This window comes from Centruroides vittatus, unplaced genomic scaffold (assembly GCF_030686945.1).
Source record: "Centruroides vittatus isolate TY-2023 unplaced genomic scaffold, ASM3068694v2 contig_2787, whole genome shotgun sequence".
NCBI lineage: Eukaryota > Metazoa > Arthropoda > Arachnida > Scorpiones > Buthidae > Centruroides > Centruroides vittatus.
The window spans coordinates 77,640-100,695 of record NW_027121767.1 but is presented as its reverse complement, the minus strand read 5'-3'; the positions used below and the strand labels follow the sequence as shown (position 1 = coordinate 100,695).

The following is a 23,056-nucleotide window of genomic DNA, read 5'->3' as shown; positions in this document are numbered from 1 at the left end:
GTTGGTTATTACACATTAAGAACATATCTTTTGGAATTTTGAATGTATTTCTATGTTGGGCAAATTTTTGTTTATGCATGCTTAAATCACATCAACAGATTAAATCAGCATTTCATAAATTTTATATAATGCATTAACTTATAATAGTTAATCAATTTTCCTATTTTTATTATCTGCTCTTCCAATTTAAAGAATAGTGTCCATCTATGATTAAATCAGAAGAAAAAAATCATAAGTTAATTCAGTTTTTTCTGACTTTTCAAAAATATGCATGACTTTGAACATGAAAGTTTTTCAAGCACATTCACTATCCTGGTATTTTCAAACTTTATTTGGAGTATAATTTATTATTTTTTATACATATTTTAAAATGCTTTCTTTTAAATTAAATAAAAAATTTTAAAAGATTTTATATTTTTTAATTTAATTTCAAAGCAGATTTCTTCACTGGACATTTTCCATATGTTTCTCCTCAATTGAACTAGATACTCTTTTGTTTACTTTTGCCATATTTTGAATGTAAGAGTGGACCTCGGAAAATGTTTGTAATGATTTTGAATCATAAACAAACTTAAGCTGATTCACTTTCTCAAATTTAAATCAAATCAACATTTAGTTGGTTTTGTTCATATTATGTTGCTTAAGCTGAAGTCATCATTTAAGCTGGTTTAATAAATGAATAATATGAAGAGTCTATAAGACTTCTTTAATACAAGAAGTTGGATTTTTAATATGAAATATCTATTTATGTGTAATTAGATTAATGAGAAGGGGAAAAAAATACTTGATATACTTTGTATTAATTTTAATGCTTAGATATTCAGATTGGTGTAAACAAAATTTCATATGACATTTAAAGTTTATAATTGTTTGATTTCAGAGGATTTGAGTGATCTTAAACGTCAGGTAAAACTTCTGGAAGACAAAAATACATCTTATGTACAACAGAACATGGAATTAGAAGAGGTTAATAGAGAGAAATTTTATAATAATTTGAAATAAATACATTTCTAAACAAATAAAAAGAACACTTTTCTTAATACAGGAGGTCAAAAGAGCTGGAATGCTGAAATCTCAGATTGACATGTACAAAAAACAACTTCAAGAACTTCATTCAAAATTTTCTGAAGAAAGTAGGAAAGCTGATAAAGCAGATTTTGAAAATAAGAGACTTTCAGAAAAACTTGTATCTATACAACAAGAAAAGGATGTTAGTATTTAAATTTTATGAATAGTTTTTTTATCCAGATAAGTTAGTTGGTTCTAAATATAAACATTGTTTTAAATTTTCAGAGATTGATTGCTGAGAGGGATTCATTGAAAGAAACAATTGAAGATCTTCGATGTACACAATTTAAAAATGGTAAAATAATATTTAATTATTAGGAAAATTATTTGTTAAATTATAAATTTGATAAATTTAATATTCTAAGATTTTTTAATTATTTTTTATTGCATGTTTGTTGTATTGTTTATTTATTTATTTTAATATCAGAATAATAAACAGAAAAAAGTAGATTTAGATTAAAATAACATCTTTTAGCATTGAGTATTAGTAATTTATATATTAAATTCCTTAGTAATACAGTTAAGTAAATAATTTTTATTTATAAAAATATAAGTAAAATTACTTTGTATGAGGTTATTTCCAAACTTAAAAGCTTTTCTATTGCATACTCATTAACCCATTATTGGATGTTTAAAGAATATCTTGAAGTTTACTTGAACTGTAATAATAATATAAGTTATATTACAAATAATTGAAAAAATTACTACTAGTATATTGGTAGTTACTAATTGGTATTTGTAATGTTAGAATTTTTTACTCTTTCTGTTCTATTGGTTCTAAGAATTCCTTTTTTAATACCCATTGTGGATTCAGCCAAGCTCACAATTGGGGTGGTTAGATGTGATGGACAGGACTAAATATAATTAGGAAGGATTGCTCATGGCAAATGGAAATTTCCAATTGCCAGGATTTAGTCCTGGGCACAATTCTTTCAGACTGGAGTGACAGTATTAAAAATTCTTTAAAGTATGTGTTAAAGTTCTTTTGATTATCTTTGCAAATCTTTTATGTGAAGATAATCAAAAATGTTCCAATTCTAAAATCTGTTGACCTGATGAAGTTCCAGGAAGAAGTACCAAAAATGTTAGTTTTTATATGAGGACAAGGACTTACTGGAGTGTTATTTTAGATGGTACTTAAAGAATTTTTAATCCTAGGTTCTCAGAGTGGTACGATGGCACCTTAATTGGCTTGGTCGTAATATTTAGCTGTAAGATACTTTCAAAAACTTTATGCCCTTTTATTTTACTTTTTCATAATAATTGAGCTGAGTGAGTACAGCTCATTTCTTTATACTCAAATATCATTGGTTTTATATAAATTTCTCTGAATCTGTTTGATCTTGAACAAATTTGGTATGGACATCAGATCCAGATCAGTAAATACTATAAACTATTTGAAATTCTGATCAGATCATGTTTTTCATATTGTTGAGGAATATCACATTAAAACTCTGCCATAGATTTAGGCTAGAATTTTGGATGCTTACAAAGTATACACAGCAGTTATGTTTAAAGTGTAAACAAATATACATTACTCAATTTTAGCTTGTCATTCAATGAGTTTTAAACAGTTTATTGTGACAATTGAGTCTAAATTCCAGCTTAACAGATCTATATTCATTTGTATATTTGTAAACATTGCTGGCTGACAGCATTCAACTAGCTCAAAAGCTGTTATATACAAATTGAATTGAATCATTCTGAAGCAGAGTTTCAAAGGTTGCATTTCCAAAATCAGTCACTAAATCAGATATCTTTACTTCTATTTTGAAACACACTAAATAAACTCTAGATTTAAGTATAAATCTTGTTTGGTTCGATTTGCAGATGTTGAAAACAATGAATGCAATTCTGGTTAATAATTATTTTGAAATAAGTCACTGTGGAATATAGACAGCAGAAATATGTGATAATAGAATCCCTCTATAATCAGTTTTTACAGCAAATTTGAAAAAAGTTTTCCTTCCATGAAGGAAAAAAAAAATCAACAGAATTGTTCTTAGAATTTTAAATATTGCATAACCCCATGAACTTGGTAAGATGCTAGTTGTGATGGAATTATTACGTATACACAGTGTCTTTACAAGTAAGTTCAAGGAAGACTTCAAAAAAATGTCTTTAAAAACTAGATTCTTATTTGGGAATGACTATCATGTAACATTATATTAATAAGAAATTGAGATGGTATGCATAATACATTTTAAAATATAATGATATGATTCAATTTTCTATTTTTGTATATTGTAGAAAGTGAAATGCATGGTGATAAAAATGGAAAACCATCTAGTTTATTATCAGAAGCAGAACTTTTAGAATCTGTTCCTCCAGAAATTAAGTAAATATTAAAATATATATATATTTATTTATTTAATGCATATTTTATTCTCTTCTAATGAATAAAATCTAATTTTCTAGAGAGAAATTAATTCGTCTTCAACATGAAAATAAAATTTTAAAACTTAAATTGGATAGCAATGATGATCAGCAAGTTGCAGTTTTACAAAGTATGTTGGATGACTCAAGACTGAGGCAAAGTGAATTGGAAACAGAAAACAGGTACATCTGTATTTTATAATAAAATTATATTTGTTCATTTTTTTTAATTTGTTATTTATTTACAATATTTAATAAAAATTTTAATATTCAATTATTAAAATAGATTAGCAAATCAGAAGATTTTAGAATATCAGAGTCAAATTCAAGATTTACAAGAATCTCATTCAGCAGTTAGTAGCCAAGAAGGGACAGAACTGCGACACAAATTGAATAACACAATTAGAAAATTGAAAGAAACAGAAATGGAATTACAAAAGAAAAATATCACTATTGAAACATTACAAAATCAAATTGATAGTGCAGGTAAAAGTTTTTAAAAAAATATTCAAATTTTGATATAACTTGTTATAACCATTTATAAAATTTTACATTTCAGTTCAAAAAACTCATCAGCTTCAAGAATCTCTCAATAAAAAAGAAGAAGAAATGAGAGCAATGGAAGAACGTTACAGAAAATACTTGGAAAAAGCCAAAAATGTACAATTACAATTGTAGTTTGAAAAAAAAAAAGTGTGAAAAATTTTTCAAATTTTATTTTTGTTGTAGGTAATTAAGACTTTGGATCCAAAAAAAAATACAACTAGTGGTTCTGAAGTGATTGCATTAAAGAATCAATTGTTAGAAAAAGAGAAAATTATAGCAAATCTAGAGGTGAGAAATTAATTGCAAATAACTAAATTATAATCAATAAATCCACAAACCTGACTATTAATGCCAATGATTTTCCAAAAATATCTATCATATTTTGGCCTGATAATACAGCAGATTCTTTGGCATAAATTATAATCATTTACTATATTGGTATATATACTTAAATTTATTTAGAATAGTTAATATTGTGCACTTAACAATAATTTGAATCCAAATTACTTTTAACTGTGCATTAATACATCCAATTTTATAATAAACATGAAAAGATGCAACTTGAGTACTTCAAATTGCATATAAATTATTATATTTTAATACATATTCAAAAATAATAGGAAGAAATTTTTTCTGCTTCTTCTCCCTTCTGATCTCCTGCATTTTCTAAAAACATTTGTAACATTCTTTATGCAAAGAGATACTTGGGTATGTGACAACACTTCATCCAAACTTCCATCTAATTTGTGCTCCAAAGGACTCACCTTTTCCAATTGAGGAGAGTCTCCTTCCATTTTGTAATAGATTTTATAGACTTTTTTATTTTCATAATCGGAAGAGCTGTCTGTAATGCTTTTCTAAGAAATTTTTTTATGTAAAAGTTAATATCCTGAAATATTCTCTGGAATAGCAGATTAACTTTTAATTTTGACAATAAATTAAAAAGTTTATTCTCTTAAGTTTATTTTATTCTTATTTAGAAAGAAGCAGAAATGGCAAGAACAATGAGAGAAATGGAGGAAAGATTAATAACCACTGCATTCTATAATTTGGTATGATAAATGTCTATTTTCAGTGGTTTTTTCTTCTGCAATTTACATTCCATTATAGCAAATAAACAAATAATATAAATGTAAAATAGCATATATACAATAGTATGTAATTCATCACACAAACAACGTTTAAAATCTAGTAATGCATGTCTATACAAAAGCTAATGTTTTCAACCCCATCAGGGTCTTCATTAGGCAAAGTTCATATGAGAATCCAAATACAAGTGGAACGGAACAAAAAACTGAAGCGAATGTTATTTAAATTCAAAATCATAAAATTAAAATAGAGAATGGAACATTATGCTCGTATTGAGATGATGATTGAGCATGTGTAATGTCCAGCTTGCGTTAGCTTTTGTATAGACATGCATTACTGGATTTTAAAGGTTGCTTCTGTGATGAAGTACATTTCATCCAGTATTTGTTAAGAAGTTCAGTTGTTATAATAGTACGTAAGTTGAAATCACATATTAAGATAAGATAAAATAATATTCAACAATATTTAAAGAAAGCAAACATTGCTTTAATGTGAAATGTTAGAGAAAAAGATAAAAGTCATGCATTTATATTTTTAATTCTCATTAATCTAGGGAGCTAACAAACAAAGAAAAGCAGCTGAAGAACGACTAATGCAAAATACCTCAAGTCAGACCTTCTTATCAAGACAAAGGCAAGCTACGTCTAGACGATTAAATTTACCTGGTGTTGCCACTAGGTAAGAAATGCTAATAAACATATTGCAAAAATTAAATGTCCTGTTCAATTTGTATAAATGCTGTATAAATGTTAGTTGTATGCATTTTTGACATTAAAACTTTTCTTTGAAAAATGAATGAATTAAAAGTGATCTTGTATGAATATCTTTCTTTAGAGTTATTGTATAAGAGTTCTTTTTTTGATTTTTCATGAAATTTAATATTGACTTTTTTGTACATATGTTGTAAAACTGAGATAAAAAATAATCCTAGAGTTTGATTGTAGTTAATTGTGTATCGTTTTCCAAAACATCTCAATTTGATCATTAAGTTTAATACAGTTTAAGGATGTTCTTTATTTATTATTAATTTTCAGTTGACAAGATAGCAGTTGTTTTTAATTAAGTGCATTCTCATTTACCATATATTAATGTATTGCTTTTTTGTTTCAGTGAATTCTTGGACTACTAACTTGCATGCTGACATCAGCAGTCATTTTATGTGAAGTGTTTAAATGCCTGTGCATGCCATTAAATTCTTCCTAATCATTCTTTGGTTGTCAGTAAATATTTTGTTGTATGACTGTTTATAAATTATTTTTCATTTGTTCCAAAAATTATAGAAAATAATTTAAGCAAAATTAACAAATTTGCTTATGCTTAATTTTTTTCTTTTTTTCTGTATTTAAATGTGTCATGCAAGTGCAAGTCCTAGTAAACATATCATAGTCCCTAGTTTTTGTTATAGGATAGCACATTTGCATGGATGATAATTTTTAGCATTTAATTACATTTTTGTACATACATTGATAGCAAACTTGTGTTATGAGGTTGACAAAATGCAAAATTTGCAGTTCTTACCGGGATTTTTAATTTATATACATGATATTTAATGTATAAGGCGGCAGTGTGCGCTGACTAACGACACAAATGGGACCAAATAAAAACTATGTGATTTGTTTTTTATATGTTAAAAATAAAAGGTGACTGTGAGGTATATATTTGATACTAATGGAGTATGTAGATAAATATTTTAAATTTATTTTGCCTACAATCTGTATCTACAGTTAGATATTAAGTAAAAAAAGTTTTTCATGATGATGGTAACAAAATTTTTTCTTTGTCGAATTAGAATCTGGAACCGTTATCGATGAATTTTCCGCAGTCTTCCTTTGAAGAAGCTGTAAATAGTTTAAGGGGGAGTACAGAATATTTTGTATACTAATTGTGGGTATACGTCATTTTTTCCCGCTTATAACGCTTGTAAAATATGTTTATGCCCTGTATGTATATACAGCATATTTTATTTCTGTGGTGTATACTTTGTTTATAAATCATTGTAACAAAGTCTCAATAAAATGAAGCATAGGTTACTTTTTATGATCTTTTGAAATTTTTTTTAACAGTAAAATAAACATTATTTACGACGGTATACATGCACTTTTTGTACTTACAACATTATATAATACTTTAATCATGATATAAATAACTACAATATGTAAATATGAATATTAATCATTACAGTAACATATAACACAAAAATGGGTTATCCACAAGTTACTTAACGGTGGTGGGTGGGTATGCAGATAATCTTTATAAGGGAGTGGGAAGGTTCACAAAAATGTTATTAGATACTAGTCTCTACCTGGGTTACAGAATGATTCATTTTTTGTTTCTGAAGTGTTGCATAATGAACCATACTGTTTCTGTACGTTCTACATGTAATTAATAAAATGCAGCGTTCATTACCCAGTGCTGTGTATTATTTCTTACACTTTAGGAACTATCCATAAATGACGTCCATACTGGAGAGGGGTTGGTCGAGGCTGTGCATTACGTAATTTTGGGGTGGATGTGCGTTACGGAGCCTTACAACGGGGTGGGATGATAGTTGAATAGTAGTGTTAAGTAATTTATGGACATTCCCCTTTAAATAGAAAGTCCGTTTAAATGAATGAAAAATGTAATTATTCAATTTATACTAATGACAAAATCTGCAGTGTCGAGCTGCTAATGATGGAAATTTTTTAAAATAAATTGTTTAACTTACAAATTGCGTTCTCTATGTAACTCGGAATCGTTGAAAGGTTTAATACGTGAGTTTATATAAAATATCGATCATTTAAATACTTAAAAACCAATATTTTAGTTGGAAAAAATATTAAAAAATGGCAAACTTGCCGTAAAAATGAAGATTTGACAACTGTGAACGTTAATTTTGCAGACGACAAAAATTCTCGTCCGGAACGCGCGCGCGTGAATTAATTTTTAATTAAAAATCCTTAAAGAAAAGATTTTTTAAAATTGTAAAAGTATGTTATGATTAAGAAAGAAAATCCGTACGATAGTTAATTCGAGATACTTTTTTTCTCCCGACTTAATTTTTACCTTCAGTTGTTATTAAAAACGAGTTTTGCCAGAGGACGCTGACATCATAGCAGACGATCATCCGATAGTACGTCATTGATGACGGACCAATGGTAGAAGAGATTGGCGCTGGCAGAATGTTCGTCTGCTGAGAAACAGTGTCAAGATGACAATTGTAGAAAACGGTTCGTCTTTAGGCGTTAGTGACGAAATAAACAATTGTAATGTGGTAGTGACGTTATTGAATGGTAAAAAACACGAAGAATATAACAAAACAAGAAGAAAAAGTAAAACTAGAATCAAATGTTGGAGTTGGGTTATTGTATTTGCAGCTTTTGTTTCGTTTTCCATCAAAGCTGGATTGCTTTATACGTTTAGTATATATTATGTTCAATTTCTGTTAACTTTTCAAGAATCTAGGTCTCATACTGCTTGGATCGGTTCATTGTTCACCTGTCTTTTGCAGTTAACAGGTATGTACATCATTCGTGTATTGTTACGTATTTATGTTTACGTACCACTGTGCATTGTTACGTTGTATCAGTTATTGTTTTAGTAATAAAACATGTAAAAAATTTGCATACATGATATGTAGATTTAAAACATGAATGTTTTCATTAAATGCCCATAAAACCAATGTTCAAATTGTTTAGGAATTCATTTTTAAAACAAACATTATATAAAATAATTAGTGACATGTTTAAATATTGCATTGTTAGAATAGAAAAATTCAAAAATATTTTCAGAACAATTAAAGTCAGCTTTGTATATTATTTAGATAATACAATAGGAACATGACATATTGAAATTAAGAAATGGAAATTAAAAAATAAAATTATTGCTTTCTATATTTTATAGTTGCTTCATTAGATTGTTTTTTTTTTTTTTGAATTAAACGTTTAAATAATAGGAAAGTAATATTTAGATTGTTTTAAGTGTAATTAATATAAAGGTGTCCCCATAAGTCTACAACTATCGAAGTTATACTGTCTTTGTTTATTCTTTTACAGGTGAAGTGTGATGCCAAGTAAAGAGGAATGAATTCAAGTTATATTGATGGTGAAAACTTGCAATCAGCAAGAAGTTGCCACAGAGTTTAACAGGCTGCATTCAGAATGCTGTGTGTTATTGATAGTTAGTCTGAATGGTAAACTCTTTGGAAACTTCACAGATTGCAAGTTTCCACCATCAAAATAACTTGAATTCATTCCTTCTTACTCAGCACCATGTTTTACCTGTAAAAGAACAGAGATCAACAAAACTCCTATTGTACTGGACCACTTTGGTCCAGTCTGATTTCCAGTCAATTGAAAACAATTTATTAAAAATTATTAGTTCAATGGGTTGCATATTACAGTTTAGGATGTTATAAATTTGTACACTAATCTTTTCTATAAAAATTGTGTTAATTAATATTGGCTCACTAGATAATATTTACCACCACCACCACCACCACCTGTATTAGTGAAAAAAGGAGAAAGAGGTAGATAAAAGATTGAGGAATCCTTAGAGGGTCGACTGTGAAAAAAGTTTGGGAACCCCAGTTTTACATATATAGTATATATAATGTAAGAAATTCAAATTTCCAGAGTATTTCTTGTTAAGTAGAAGCATTATAGATGTTTTTATCTTTAAGGAAGAGTTAATATTTAATGTTTTTTTTAATTGCACAAATAATGAAATTATTAGGATAATCTTTTGAAGAACAAAGGAAATAGAACTAAAATTTGAAAATGTTTTAAATATCAATGAAATAAAAACAGATGTTTATATTAGAAAAAAAGCAATCAGATAGGAATGAAACCTCTGTCTAATAAAACATAATATAATGGTATGTTTCCACAATCAATAATATGTTTTTTAATTGATGTCTTCCTTGAAAGTTAACTTTCCTACAAACATTATTGTGCTTTACAGAAAGCAATCCTGAAGTGTTTTCCTGTAATTATTAAGTGGTTGATTTTATTAGTAAACAAATAACACTACAATTGTAAATAAAAATATTTTGAATATTTAAAGTGTTATATAAGAGTTTTTATTTGATTTTCAGTTTGTCTAACATTTTTTTCTATCTATGTTGGACAATTTTTGTGTCTTATTTTGAATGTACGCATGGAATAAGCATATTAGATTTTTTTTAATTTGTAGTATCAGTTATCCACAGTATTTTTGTTTTTGAATGAAATACAAGAAAAATTTGTTTATTTAATATTTTGGATAAGATTAAAAGTGAGTAATAAAATTATTACTGCCTAAAAAGTTAAAGGATGTCATTTAGTATAATGAATATAATATCTTGATTGTTATAACTATAATGATGATAAGAGCAGGCAGATAAGCAAATAATAATTGCTAAGACATTATTTAATCTCTTTATTTTCAAATGTATTTAATTTTGCCCAGAAAATTACCTTTTTTAAATTAAAGTAATATATTTAAATTTGATATGATATGATTTCTGAATTAAATTTTATCATCAATGCCATGGTTTTCTATATCTTTTCACATTTTTTTATATTTGAATTTTCAAATGATTATGTAATTGTGTACTTCCTAAAGAAAAAATATCAGAAAATTAGCAGATACTATAGGCAAATTGGTAACAGTAATATGAATAATGTATACAGTATTTAATGAATGTTTATTGTGTGTATATCTTAATATTTGTTTGCTGTTATCCTGTTTTGACTCTACATGAATGCTTTTTTTTTACTTTAAAATATATTTAAAGAAGTTTCAAAAAACTTTTTCTTCTAAATTATACACAATGCTTTTATCATTTAAAGCACTTATTATTCAAGTTATTAATTGTAATAACCTAATATAAATTCTTGATTATTTTTTTCAGTTAGATGTTAAAGAAATATTTAGAACAAAAAACTATATTTATAAATAACTCTAAAGACACCTAAATCCAGTAAAGAATACAAGTTTATGAAATGAACTAATGTTTTTGACATTTACTTTCTAATATCAGAGAGACTTGTTCTCCGATATCTAACATCTTGTTTAAAGGTGACCTGAGGATCACCTTTAAACAAGATAAGAAATGATAGTTAATTTAATAAACTTGTGTTCTTTACTAGATTTAGGTATCTTCAGAGTTATTTATACATTGTTCAGGGTGGTTATAATTAAAGTTGCCTTACTCAGACCTATCTAGAGCCTGTTCTCATGAACATATTTTGATGAAACTTGATGTATATGTTATATGCACCATGGAAAAAAGGAAAATACAAAAAAAAATTTAGTTTGAATTTTTACCACTAGGTGAAAAAATGGCTCATTAAGAACAAGAAAAACCATAATGGAAACATGCAAAAGATTTTTATTCACAACATTTGTTCAATGTGCAATCCATTTGCATCAATCACACATTCAAAACACCTTACAATGCTATAAGACGTTTTGAACACGTGATTGATGCAAATGGGTTGCACATTGAACAAATGTGAATAAAAATCTTTTGCATGTTTCCATTATGGTTTTTCTTGTTCTTAATCAGCCATTTTTTACCTAGAGGTAAAAATTCGAACTAAATTTTTTTTGCATTTTCCTTTTCCCCATGGTGCATATAACATATATACCAAGTTTCATCAAAATACGTTCACAAGAATGGGTAGACAGGTCTGAATAGGGCAACTTTAATTATAACTACCCTGTACATCCCATTATTGCAGTAATTTATATTATCTAAACAAAAACATTGAGGTGTAAAAAAAATTGAGCCAAGTAAAAAGTGTGGACAATTTTGATCAGAGTCAGTTTTTTCTTGGGAGCTTTTTTTTTTTGGTAAAAATAAGTTTGGTGCTTTGAAGTGAAAACATTAATCAAGTAAAAATACAAGTAAAAATCTTAAATTCCTAACTTATTTTTACCAAAGAAAAACACCCAAGAACAAAATTTGACTGTTATCCAAATTGTCACAAATTTTTACTTGATGCAATTTTTTACATCTCGGATGTTTTTGTTTGAATATCAATTGTTTGGTTATGTTTATTATATTAAGACTTAAGATGATGACATATTGTACAGTTTTGTTGACACTCTGATGCAACAGCTGTCAACCCAATGATTTCAATATGCCATTTGTAAAATTGTCATAAAAAGTTTTCGTTTACATAACTTTAAGCTTTTGTTATTCTGGATAACATTTTGAATGAAAATCATTTGTTTCAGTGCAATTTTATCCTTACAAGTGTAAAATTAAGTTATATGAGCAATTATTTATTGTGACACAGTCACAGTGCCAGGCTGCAATTTTTAATCATAATTTTAATTAATTTAATTTAAAATATATGCTCTCAACCTCAAATTATAAAAGGTGTTCAAATGAAAGTGATTCGAGGTGTGTATCCATGAGATGTGTAGGGACAGAAATGAGACAGATACATAGATAGAAAAAACAATATTTAAATGAGTGAAATGCATACAAAGTTTGTTAAAAGAAATCACCCATGGCATTTAGGCAGGCATCCCATTGCTTAGGAAGGTTACGAATTCCGTCTGTAAAGAACGATGTTGGTTGATCATGGAACCAGTTCAGAACTGCAGCCTTTACACCATCGTCAGAGTGAAATCGTTGACCCATTAGACTTTTCTTCAGCGGTCCAAAGATGTGATAGTTGCAAGGCGACAGATCTGGACTGTAAGCTGGATGTTCCAGGACTTTCCACTTTTTACAGGCCAGTGCCTCGACACACACCTTGGCGACATGTGGCTTTGCATTGTTGTGCAGAATGATGACACCTGACGATAGCATATGAGGACATTTGCTTTTGATAGCCTTAAGCAGCTTATCAAGTGTTTGGGTGTACCGTTGGGCATTGATGGAGATGTTCGGCTCCTTAAACTCCAGTAATAGGGGTCCCTGCATGTCAAAAAATGCCGTCAACATCACCTTTCCAGCTGACTGCTGAGTTTTGAATTTTTTGGGCCTAGGTGAGCCAGGATGTTTCCATTGCATGCTGATGGACTTCCCTTTTGGTTGGAAGTGGTGACACCAGGTTTCATCCCCTGCCACTATGTGCTGCAGAAAGGTGTCACCGTCATTCCTGTAGTGCAACAAATGCTGTAAACTCAGGCCCATTCGCTGTTTCTTGTGGTGTTCAGACAGCATGTGGGGTACCCATTGGCAACAAAGTTTTCAATACTTCAGAATGTTGGTGACAATATTGTGAACAGTTCCGATGGAAACATTTAACTCATTTGTGACGTCACGAATGTTTCGACGTCAATTTCCCTTGATTGCAGTGTCAATGTTTGTAATCAGCTTCTCTGTCACAACTTTGTGCACCTGACCAGGCCACGGCAAATCCCTTGTCTCGTGTCAACCGTTGCTAAACATTCTTGCCCACCTCGTCACCATGGACTTCAACACACATGTGTCACCGTACACAGCCAGTATTCTGCGATGAATATCCACAGGCTTACACCCTTCCAGTGTTAAAAACTTAATTACAGCTCGCTGATCCGTTTTGGATGCAGTTGCACACACACCACATTTTTAAATGAATGCCACGTCCTTATGAATGAAGTTATCACAAATCTGGTTGTGCACACATATGCGTGGTACATAAACCTTCACTGTTGTGTTTGTTTCACGAAAACACATTGAAAACTGTTTGCATGCGATGCTTCAAATCACTTTCATTTGAACATGCCTCGTAGTAGTGTCTTGGCCCCGTACATCATACTTTTCCTTTAACAATAGAGTAGTGCTGGTCATCTATCTAACTTCTTTCAGGAAAAAATTTTTTAATTGAAATAACATGACTTCTGGTTTGCATCAGAAGTTCATGTATAGTTAATTGGGGCCACCTGTCACTAATGTTTTCATATCTGGTCTCATCTTTCATGTATCTAACTCCATTCCCAAAATTAAGGAAAGATGGACAGATGGACGACAATGGAAATGAATAGGTCTAAAATTTTTTCAAATTGCAGCCCAAAAGTAAAATAGTTCTATGGAGAATCCCTGTGAACTTTGACCTATCAACCTGAAAGTTTTTCCATCATGTCACTGATAACTAGAAAAGCTTAAGTTTAAAATCTGAGCTTTCTAGATGCAGTAGTCTTTCCCTAGGAGTGTTTGCAATATGATTTGAACAGAGAAGAGTAAAAAAATACAGCTTTTTTAGCAATTTTTGGACTTTTCAATTGCTTATATTTTGGCAACCCCTTTATAGAAAAACCTGAAATTTTGCACACTATCTAAGGAAACAAATATCTTTTGAACAAGATATTCAGACTTACTATAAGTGTGTGGAGGGTGAACAAATTGTCCCTTGAATATCAACAATGCTGATTCTTCTATATAGTCAGTGACTTTTTACTTGGTATGGTGTCACTGCTATGACTCTTGAATTATAGCCAAACATAAGTAAAAGATATTGCTTTTATGTTAGTTAAGCTAATTTTTAATTAAATTATCTTAATTTGTTTAATTTTAGCATAAAAACTGTTTCAAAAGTATTTTACTATAAAATAGAGTATTGGATTATGGATTATTGTAAGTTTAGTAAATATATATATATTATTTATTAGGTTTTAAAAAATAAATATTTTCTGTAGAAATTTATATAATTTTCTTTGTGTGTTAAAAAGAAAACAAAAGATTATTTTTTTTTTACAAACTTTATAGGGCCATTTTCTGGCTTAATGATAAAAGCCTTTGGATGTAGAATCACTATCATGTTAGGTGGATTAGGAACTGCATTTGGATATATTATTAGTTCATTTGCTATCAATGTTAATTATTTACTTTTTTCTCTTGGAATATTAACAGGTAAGCATTTTATTATTCAAAATAATTCAGTATATGTTTATCCATATTTTTATATGTCAGTGTAAAAACCAGCAATGAAGAATATAAGAATAAATAAATCAGTGTAATATGAAAATTACACTGGTTTAAATAAATGTATACTTGCTTACTGGAGACTACAAAATCAATAAAATAAAAAAACCATTCAATCATCCAGCACCAGTTACTTTCTTTAAATCGAATGCGAAATTCGAACAAACATTACATAAACTAAATTTTAAATAAACGGTTATACACTGGTTTATTTATTCGGGGAATATGTAAATGATAGCAAATTAAAATACAATTATAGATTCTTTCAAAATGTACAAATATACACAGTGATCTCTCATTTAAGCGACTCTCTGTTATGAGATGTTTTTTCACTGGTCCTGACTGAAGCCTATAAGAGATATTGTTTAAAGTCTTTCATTTGAATGACACACACAATTCTACACCACCTGAAATTGTTTCCGACTAATGTATCAATATTTTTCGGAAGTTGTATAGATTACTCCCTATGGAATTTTGGGACTTCGAGTATATATCTGAACTCGGGACTGAGACAAGTTCAACGATACCCTACTTTTTGACTGGAGATCAAAAATAAAAAAGTTATCATATTTACGATTTCTTGCTGTTCACAATGCATTCTATGCCATTTTAGAGTTTTCCACTAGGTGGCGCTGCTTATAGTTCAGTATACGTTTTGATTTTTTTTCTTTTGTTCAAGAACTACCATGAATCAATAACTAGTGATGTTAAACACTGGGTGGCCTGCTGGCGGCTCCTCTCTGGGAGGAGTCCGTTGGGAGCACGAACAGTCGAATGCCACCTAGTAGAAAACTCAAAATTGGCATAGAATGCATTGTGAAAGGCAAGAAATCATAAATATCATAACTTTCTTATTTTTCGTCTCTGGTCCAAAAGTAAGGTATCATTGAACTCGTCTCAGTCCCGAGTTCAGATATATACTCAGTCCCAAAATTCCACAGGGAGTAATCTATACAACAGTCTATTTTTCCCTCACTTTATTAACATGATTGACAATCACAAGAACAGAGTGGGATCACTTTGTCATAGGTCAAACAGGTGCCCAGGAAGATAAAAAAGCAGAGAGGATTATTGTACTGGACATAATATCTGTTTTTAGAAAGAGAATGGTTGCTGGCTATACATTTAGATAAAACAAGTGGTAATGTTATAACTCTAGTGACCGTTGTCATTATCACAGACTATTGTTGCATTCCTTAAAGTTGTTGCCAGGTATGTATTGACTAATAACTTTGGTATGAATTTTGTATCAGGCCACGATTATTTATATGCTTTTTTTTCAAATTTTGACAAATTAACCTTCCCTGACATGTATTTGATCTAACTATGTAAAGTAAACTTTGGATGGCCAATGAAATTTCCAAAATCCCCTTACTTCCAGTTTCTGCCCTATGGAGATTTTAATGTAAAGAAAACACAGTACTATACTTTGGCCCCGCAGGCCCACTTTTGCAGCAAAACTTGGATATGCACATTAATTTCTAGGTGACTGTGTACCAGATTTTAACTTTGTATTTTGAAAGGGTTACAGTTATATTTTTAACATTTTTCATTCAAATTGGTCAATCTCTCTTTTGTACAATTCTCTCACTTATACAAGTTTTATCATTGGTCCCTTTATAGTTGTATAACTGGGAGGTCACTGAATGGTGTGTATGTGTACATATAACTATACAAATGTAATATGATTAAAAATATAACTATGTAAAATATAATAAAATATATATATTATTAAATATATTTGTGAGAGAATCAATAATTATATTAATATTTTCAAAACATTTGTATAGTATGAAAGACCATACAAAGAAACTACAAAAATGTAATATGTTTTGAACATTTTTATTAATTACATTAAAATTTAATTTGTCAAAAACTATAGAATCAAAAATGAACTTTTAGATTTTTACATTATATACCATTGTGAGAGACAGAGGTTGCAGTTTAATATAAGTTAAGGCCATGCTTGTATGCAATTGCCATCTGTTTTCTTCCTCCATCATGAGTAGCAAGGTAGGACTGAACTTTTTATTGCAGTGTCAGAGAAAGTTAATAGATAAGAAATGATACATCTGGTACAGCAGGCTATATCAAATTCATTCCTAGAAATCAGAATATCAATCAGAAAGGTATGTTGAAATTCTCAGCCATCTAAATAAAGTATAATGGAAACAACCTGATTAAGAACTGAGTCTTTCACTATAATGATGCTTAAATATTTCTGTACTGTATGATGGGTATGATTATTAAGTACGCAATTACATCAATTATATTACCAGTCTTAATTAAACATCACTGGCTTTTCTAATCACCTTATGTCTCTGATCTAGCAGTGATACTTTTATCAGTTTAAAATAAAAGAGAAGCTAAAGGGTTGTAAGTTCTAATCATAAACAGAGTATAAGCTACAAAAATCTTAGATAAAGCAATCTTGGAGGCATTTTCTATGACAAATGTAGAAGTGTATAGTTAGGTATAGTTATGTATGCAGAAGTGTATAGTTAGGTATAGTTATAGTTATTCTTATAAATGCAGCTCACTTGAAGGTAATGTGTTATAAGAGTTGTTATTTGTGTGATAAAATCTGTTTCAAAAGTTTGGGTTTATTTTTGAGTCTAACATATGCAGTAAAACCTTGTTATTTTGTTGTGGAGCTGTCCATAAATTACAAATGGAGCTGTCCATAAATTCCTGCATTTTTCTTGAAATTTTTACTCTCCTTTTCCAAGTTTCTGTAACTTCCTGCCCTTTTGGACATCCAGCAATACTCAACCTCCTTAAAACTTTTACCACTTTATTAACTATAGATACCATAAGTAGAAACAATGGAATTACATCCAAATTGTTTTAAGATATATAAAATTGTAACTTATCTAGTAAGTTATAACAATGCTTTCTGTAATACTGTACCTCAATTGCAAAATTAAAGCATTATCTTTGGAAGTGTAGGAAATAGAGCAGAACATTTTGCACAGGTTATCTCTTTCATATGACCATCTTTTGTGGCCATGCTTAAATTGTTAAAAAAAATTAATCTTTTCATATTTTTTTTATAAAATTTGGTTTATATTTGTTTAGTTAAAGTTTACATTTTTGACCGGATGCCCATCAAGGAGGAGGATGTGTTCCAAGAGACAGATCAAGAAAGGTCATTGGTCAAATGGATCCTTTTATCTGAAACTTTATCTTTGGATCAGAGACCCAAAAATAAAGTTCCAAATAGAAGGATCCATCTATCTTGATCAGTCCATCTCTGTTGCTTTACATCAAATTTTTCTTGGCAAACTGCCTTTCATCATTTGCTCATTGTCTGCTATTGCTAACCCCTTCCTCGGATGTTCCAGCTATTTCTCTGACAGTCCCTTAGGTCTGATTATCATCACACCAGACTTAATAGATCTTATTTTCATCAGATAACATAATTTTTTTAATCTTGAACTCATGATGAAATTCATGGTAATTCTTGTTGAAATGCTTAAGTTTCTTTTGTGCATTACTTTTAGGTCTTGCTTTGAGTGTAATTTGGTTACATTTTCATTGTTTTCATAAGTACACACCAACTGACAGTTTTTTAAATTGCATAAATTACTAAATAATGACTTGTACATTAATGCATTTGTAAATGAACAGGTGAAATTATATAAGTTAATGTCATAATTTTTTTTCAAAAATTATGATAAACTGTGATTCAAAAAAAAGTTCAGATAGTTTGAAGTCATGCCTTTTTTGGTCCCTTGTGTTTTGAAATAACGAAGTTTTACTGTATATAAAAATAAATGTACATTACTGTATTACTGACATATATAGAGCGTCCACTTACACATCCATCCATGGATAAGAGAGATCTTTCCAGCATTATTATATTGTATTGTGAACTGTAGTGGACACAAATACACTAGTTATTATGTTGCCATGACTTGCACATATTCTGCTGATATTTGCATGATGCAATATGTTGATAAATTTACAGTATGATGAGCCACAACTACTACTTCAATACATTTTGTGGACTAACAAGGAAATCTACTTTTTCCAGAATAGAGTGGTACAATATACAGTAGTGCGTCGATTATCTGAATACCAATCAACCGAAACATTGGTTAACCTAAAGCATTCCAGTCGGCAAATTCAAATTTCTATCTGTGTTGTGGTGCTGCAGCACCCCCCCTGCCAAACTAAACTGTAGACTTACTTACTTTAATGTACTACTTTATGTAAGGTATGTATTTGTAAGAAGTGTGATACAAAATATATACAGTACAGTTTTGTGTTTAATATATTTTTTTGTAAATGATCATTTATCTGAAAAATCAGTTATTCAAACAACCCAAGTCTTGAACTGTTTCGGATAATTGATACTCTACTGTACTTGCATCACTAGATAAAGTGTTTCCATAATGCACACAACATAGTGACTCCAAGTTAACCTAAACATGTGTTGTGGAATTTGGCATAAGCAGCTTCTTGGTCCCATATTCATTCTTGGCATTCTGAATAGTGACTGATACCTGAACATTCTGACAGTGGACAAATGGCTTGATGACTTGCCATTGGCTCAACTACAACAGGTTTGGTACCAACATGACAGCAAGTCATCTCATTTCTAGACAGTTATGCATCAATGACTCACAGAACACTTTAAAACTGCTGGATATGACAACGTGGTCTGTTCCATGGCTACCATGTTCCCCAGACATGAACCCTCTGGAGTTTTGCCTGTGGGGGTATGAGATCACCTGAATGCAACAGTATACGTTGCATAACTAGAAGCACTGCATGATGTTGGCAAACTGGAGAGATGCATACAAGAGGCCAGTGAAATGATGAACCAGAAATGTGTCATCCATAATGTCATACTGAACTGAGTGCATCTTTCTATTGCTGCTGAAGGCAGTCATTTTGAACATGTTCTGTACCAAATTAAAGCACACTATTTTGTATCAATTTTTGAAATGTCATCCTTTACAATCAGTGATTATTTGTATGTTATATCATCATAAATTGACTTCCTTCAGTTGTTTTAGTGCTGGAACAATTCACTACATGCATACACTTGTGCAATGTTGGAAAAAACCTCTTTTGCTTCTGGATAGATATATAAGTGGTCACCCTATATATGAAAACTTTTGTTATTTAAAATGATTTTTGTCTTTTTCAGCAATCTTTTTAAATTTTGTCTACACTGGATTTGCAATTGCACTTGCTGTACATTGTAAGAAGTTTCACAGTTTGGCAACAGGAATAGCATTTTCAGGAATTGGATTTGGTATTTTTGTATTCTCACCTCTTCTAGAACTTGCAGTAGATTATTATGGATGGAGGGGATCCATGTTTATTCAAGCAGGTATGGCTCTTAACTTCTGTGTCTGTGGTGCTTTTGTTTCAAGCAAAGAACTACCAAACTGTAGGGAAACATGTGTGTCACAAAATCAAAAAGATATGCCTACAAAGAATTTTAAGAATAGCAATGTGAATAAAGGAAATGTCAGTTTTAATGGACATTCTAAATATTCTAAATTTATATCACTTTTTACAGATTGCACATTTATATGCTTTATTTTATCAAACTCTATATGGGTTATGGGTACTTCTACAATATTTGTGACTTATAAAGATTTAGCAAATCTTTTTGGCTACGGTGATAAATTTTCTATAATAATATCATCGATGGGAATTGCAGATATAATTGGAAGACTTACTGTAGGAGTTGTCTTGTCCAAATGCAAAAACTATGTGATTACATATTCAGCAATAATACTCTTTTTTTCTGGGTTGGCATTGTGTCTTCACATTACTATTTCATCTTTTGAAATGTTTCTTGGACTTGCTATTATGTTTTCTTTTTTCTATGCTAAACAGTGTGTTATTTGTGTTGTGGCTCCAGCTACAATGTATGGGGCTGAAAATCTTACATTAACTTTTGGAGTTCTTTTATTTTTTGGTGGTTGTACAACATTATTTGGTCCACCTCTAGGAGGTAAGTACTTTCTAAATAATAACTATAATTAATCTTTAATTTATTATTAGTCAAATGTAAAATTTTAATAATAAACCTTGATTCTATACTAAATAATAATAAATAAATAAATAAATAATTATTAAAATTTTATTTAACAGAGCAAATATTTCTCATTTTATTTAGCTATATTTTATTATACATTAAACCAATAAAATAATTTTCTGTAAAGACAATTGACTTGCTTGCTACATGCACGTAAAAGTAAATTCCCAATTAGTCCAAAACATCAAATCAAGTTAAAAACTACATCATAACTTTTTTTAATGCTCTTTTAAATTTTACTAATTAGTAAATTGATATTGTCTGTAAATTATATTTTACAATTAAAAATTATTTTAATAAATTTTAAACAAATTTTATCTTCAGGATGGCTTATTGATATGACACAAGATTGTTCAGCAATTCTGTGGTTCACAAGTTCAACAAATTTTATTGCTGCTGTTTTGATGAGTTTTGTCATACTACTACAAAAGAAACAGAATAATAATGACATATGTGAAATGTTATAGTATTATTTTATATATATATATATATATATATATATATATATCAATGATATGATATGATAGAAGTAACAATACATTCCCTTTTAAAATTTTATATTAAAATATTAAAATAAAGTCTTCAAAATGAAGATTATATTTGACTAACCAAAAGTTAGTATGGCCATATTAGTATAACCATATTATGGAATGTTTTATATGATGATGATGATAACTTTTTATTAGATTGGTAGATATTATCATCGTATAAAATATGTTAAAATCACAATTTTGTTTGCTTATCAGCTATTCAATCTTATTATGAAATTATATTTTGTCTATATATTTTTTTTATGCATTAAAACTGAAGTAACATTTTTTTTTTTTAAGTATAAAATTAGGGATATGCCAAAAATACCAGCATTGGTTTATTAGTTTTCTCCTTTTTAACTTCTGTACATCACCTGTCATTTTCCTTAGTTAATCTTATATGATTGATCAATTTATTTTTCCAACATCCTTAACACATTAAATTTAAGAAAAAAATTTTTTCCTGATTTTGTTTCAATAATATAGGCAATTTTTTTAAATATAAAGATCAGTATATAGACTATTCTTTATTGAACAGATCAGTTTTAAATTACATTGAAAGTGAGAATTATAAATTAGTAAGTCATTGTTGAGTATCCAAATAAAGTTTCATATATGTAATAAATTAAGAGAATTTAACTAACTAGTCTTGTGATTCAAAGTAGCATATTAAGAATTATCAATATTTATATCATCATTCAAATTCATAAAGAAATAAAATTGCATCAAGAGTATTTGGAACAGTTATCTATTTTCAAAAAGGTGATTTTTATAAAAATATCCAGAACAACTTTCAAATTTATGAGATAATTTATTCAAAAGTGAATATTTATTAATTTGAAGACACTAGAATTTTACGGGTTAATTACAGTTATTTATTGGAATAGTATTCAATGTTTTCAAATTATTAAACCTGAGAAATTTTATATCTCAGATTAAAATATCTTAACATATATTGTTGAAAAGAATTATTTTTTTCAATCATTTCACAATGTAAAGTTTAATATAATTTAATATACCATTATATTATAATTGAAATTAATTGTACTATATTGATGATTTATGATTTCTTTATTTAATAAAAAATTCCATTGCAAAAGTTCTTATTTTCAAGTTGCTTTTTATGACTAATTATTGTTAAATTTATAACTTTAAAGCTTAGCTTTTTTATAATACTATAGGTATTTGAAAAACTTAAGGTTTATATGAATTAAATGTGTCTGAAAATGAATGTCAAGCAATGGTTAAAATGATTAACAGATGTTTACAAAAATACCAGCATTGGTTTATTAGTTTTCTCCTTTTTAACTTCTGTACATCACCTGTCATTTTCCTTAGTCAATCTTATATGATTGATCAATTTATTTTTCCAACATCCTTAACACATTAAATTTAAGAAAAAAATTTTTTCCTGATTTTGTTTCAATAATATAGTTTGTAATATTTACATCATCTCTTGATTTGGTAATATAGGATTACATGTAGATTCAAAGGTTTCATTTT

At 29.0% G+C, this 23,056-nt stretch overlaps 2 protein-coding genes across 5 annotated transcripts in view; both read left to right on the top strand.

Annotated features, from left to right (window-relative positions):
* hook (hook microtubule tethering protein) overlaps window positions 1-7,116 on the top strand; it is a 51,354-nt gene extending 44,238 nt beyond the window's left edge. Inside the window, exons 13-24 of one of the 3 annotated variants that reach the window (XR_010880279.1) lie at window positions 881-966; window positions 1,046-1,210; window positions 1,294-1,363; window positions 3,319-3,406; window positions 3,487-3,627; window positions 3,731-3,930; window positions 4,004-4,104; window positions 4,174-4,278; window positions 4,971-5,042; window positions 5,633-5,757; window positions 6,190-6,313; window positions 6,869-7,116. Coding sequence is in view for 2 of the 3 variants with exons in the window: in XM_067266621.1 (XP_067122722.1) it covers window positions 881-966; window positions 1,046-1,210; window positions 1,294-1,363; window positions 3,319-3,406; window positions 3,487-3,627; window positions 3,731-3,930; window positions 4,004-4,104; window positions 4,174-4,278; window positions 4,971-5,042; window positions 5,633-5,757; window positions 6,869-6,890 (1,175 nt within the window). In the remaining variant the exon portion in view is untranslated. Of the gene's footprint in view, window positions 1-880; window positions 967-1,045; window positions 1,211-1,293; window positions 1,364-3,318; window positions 3,407-3,486; window positions 3,628-3,730; window positions 3,931-4,003; window positions 4,105-4,173; window positions 4,279-4,970; window positions 5,043-5,632; window positions 5,758-6,189 lie in introns of all 3 variants that reach the window. The other 2 variants (XM_067266621.1, XM_067266622.1) reach the window with 2 other exon arrangements.
* Window positions 7,117-8,141: 1,025 nt separating this feature from the next.
* LOC136972077 (monocarboxylate transporter 12-like) lies at window positions 8,142-21,814 on the top strand. Of its 2 annotated transcripts, XM_067266624.1 has the most exons (5): window positions 8,142-8,576; window positions 14,747-14,890; window positions 20,121-20,306; window positions 20,499-20,939; window positions 21,348-21,814. In XM_067266624.1, exons 1-5 carry the CDS (start codon window positions 8,270-8,272, stop codon window positions 21,488-21,490), a joined length of 1,221 nt encoding a protein of 406 aa, XP_067122725.1. In that variant the 5' UTR covers window positions 8,142-8,269; the 3' UTR covers window positions 21,491-21,814. The 2 variants fall into 2 exon arrangements, with proteins under 2 accessions (XP_067122725.1, XP_067122724.1); XM_067266623.1 differs by having other exon boundaries at window positions 20,121-20,939.
* The last annotated feature ends 1,242 nt before the right edge of the window (window positions 21,815-23,056 follow it).

Coding starts and splice junctions, on each gene's coding strand:
- LOC136972077 (XM_067266623.1), top strand. CDS start 8,270: ATGACAATTGTAGAAAACGGTTCGTCTTTAGGCGTTAGTGACGAAATA. Junction 14,891..20,120: donor TTCTCTTGGAATATTAACAG/GTAAGCATTTTA, acceptor TGTCTTTTTCAG/CAATCTTTTTAAATTTTGTC. Junction 20,940..21,347: donor ATTTGGTCCACCTCTAGGAG/GTAAGTACTTTC, acceptor TTTTATCTTCAG/GATGGCTTATTGATATGACA.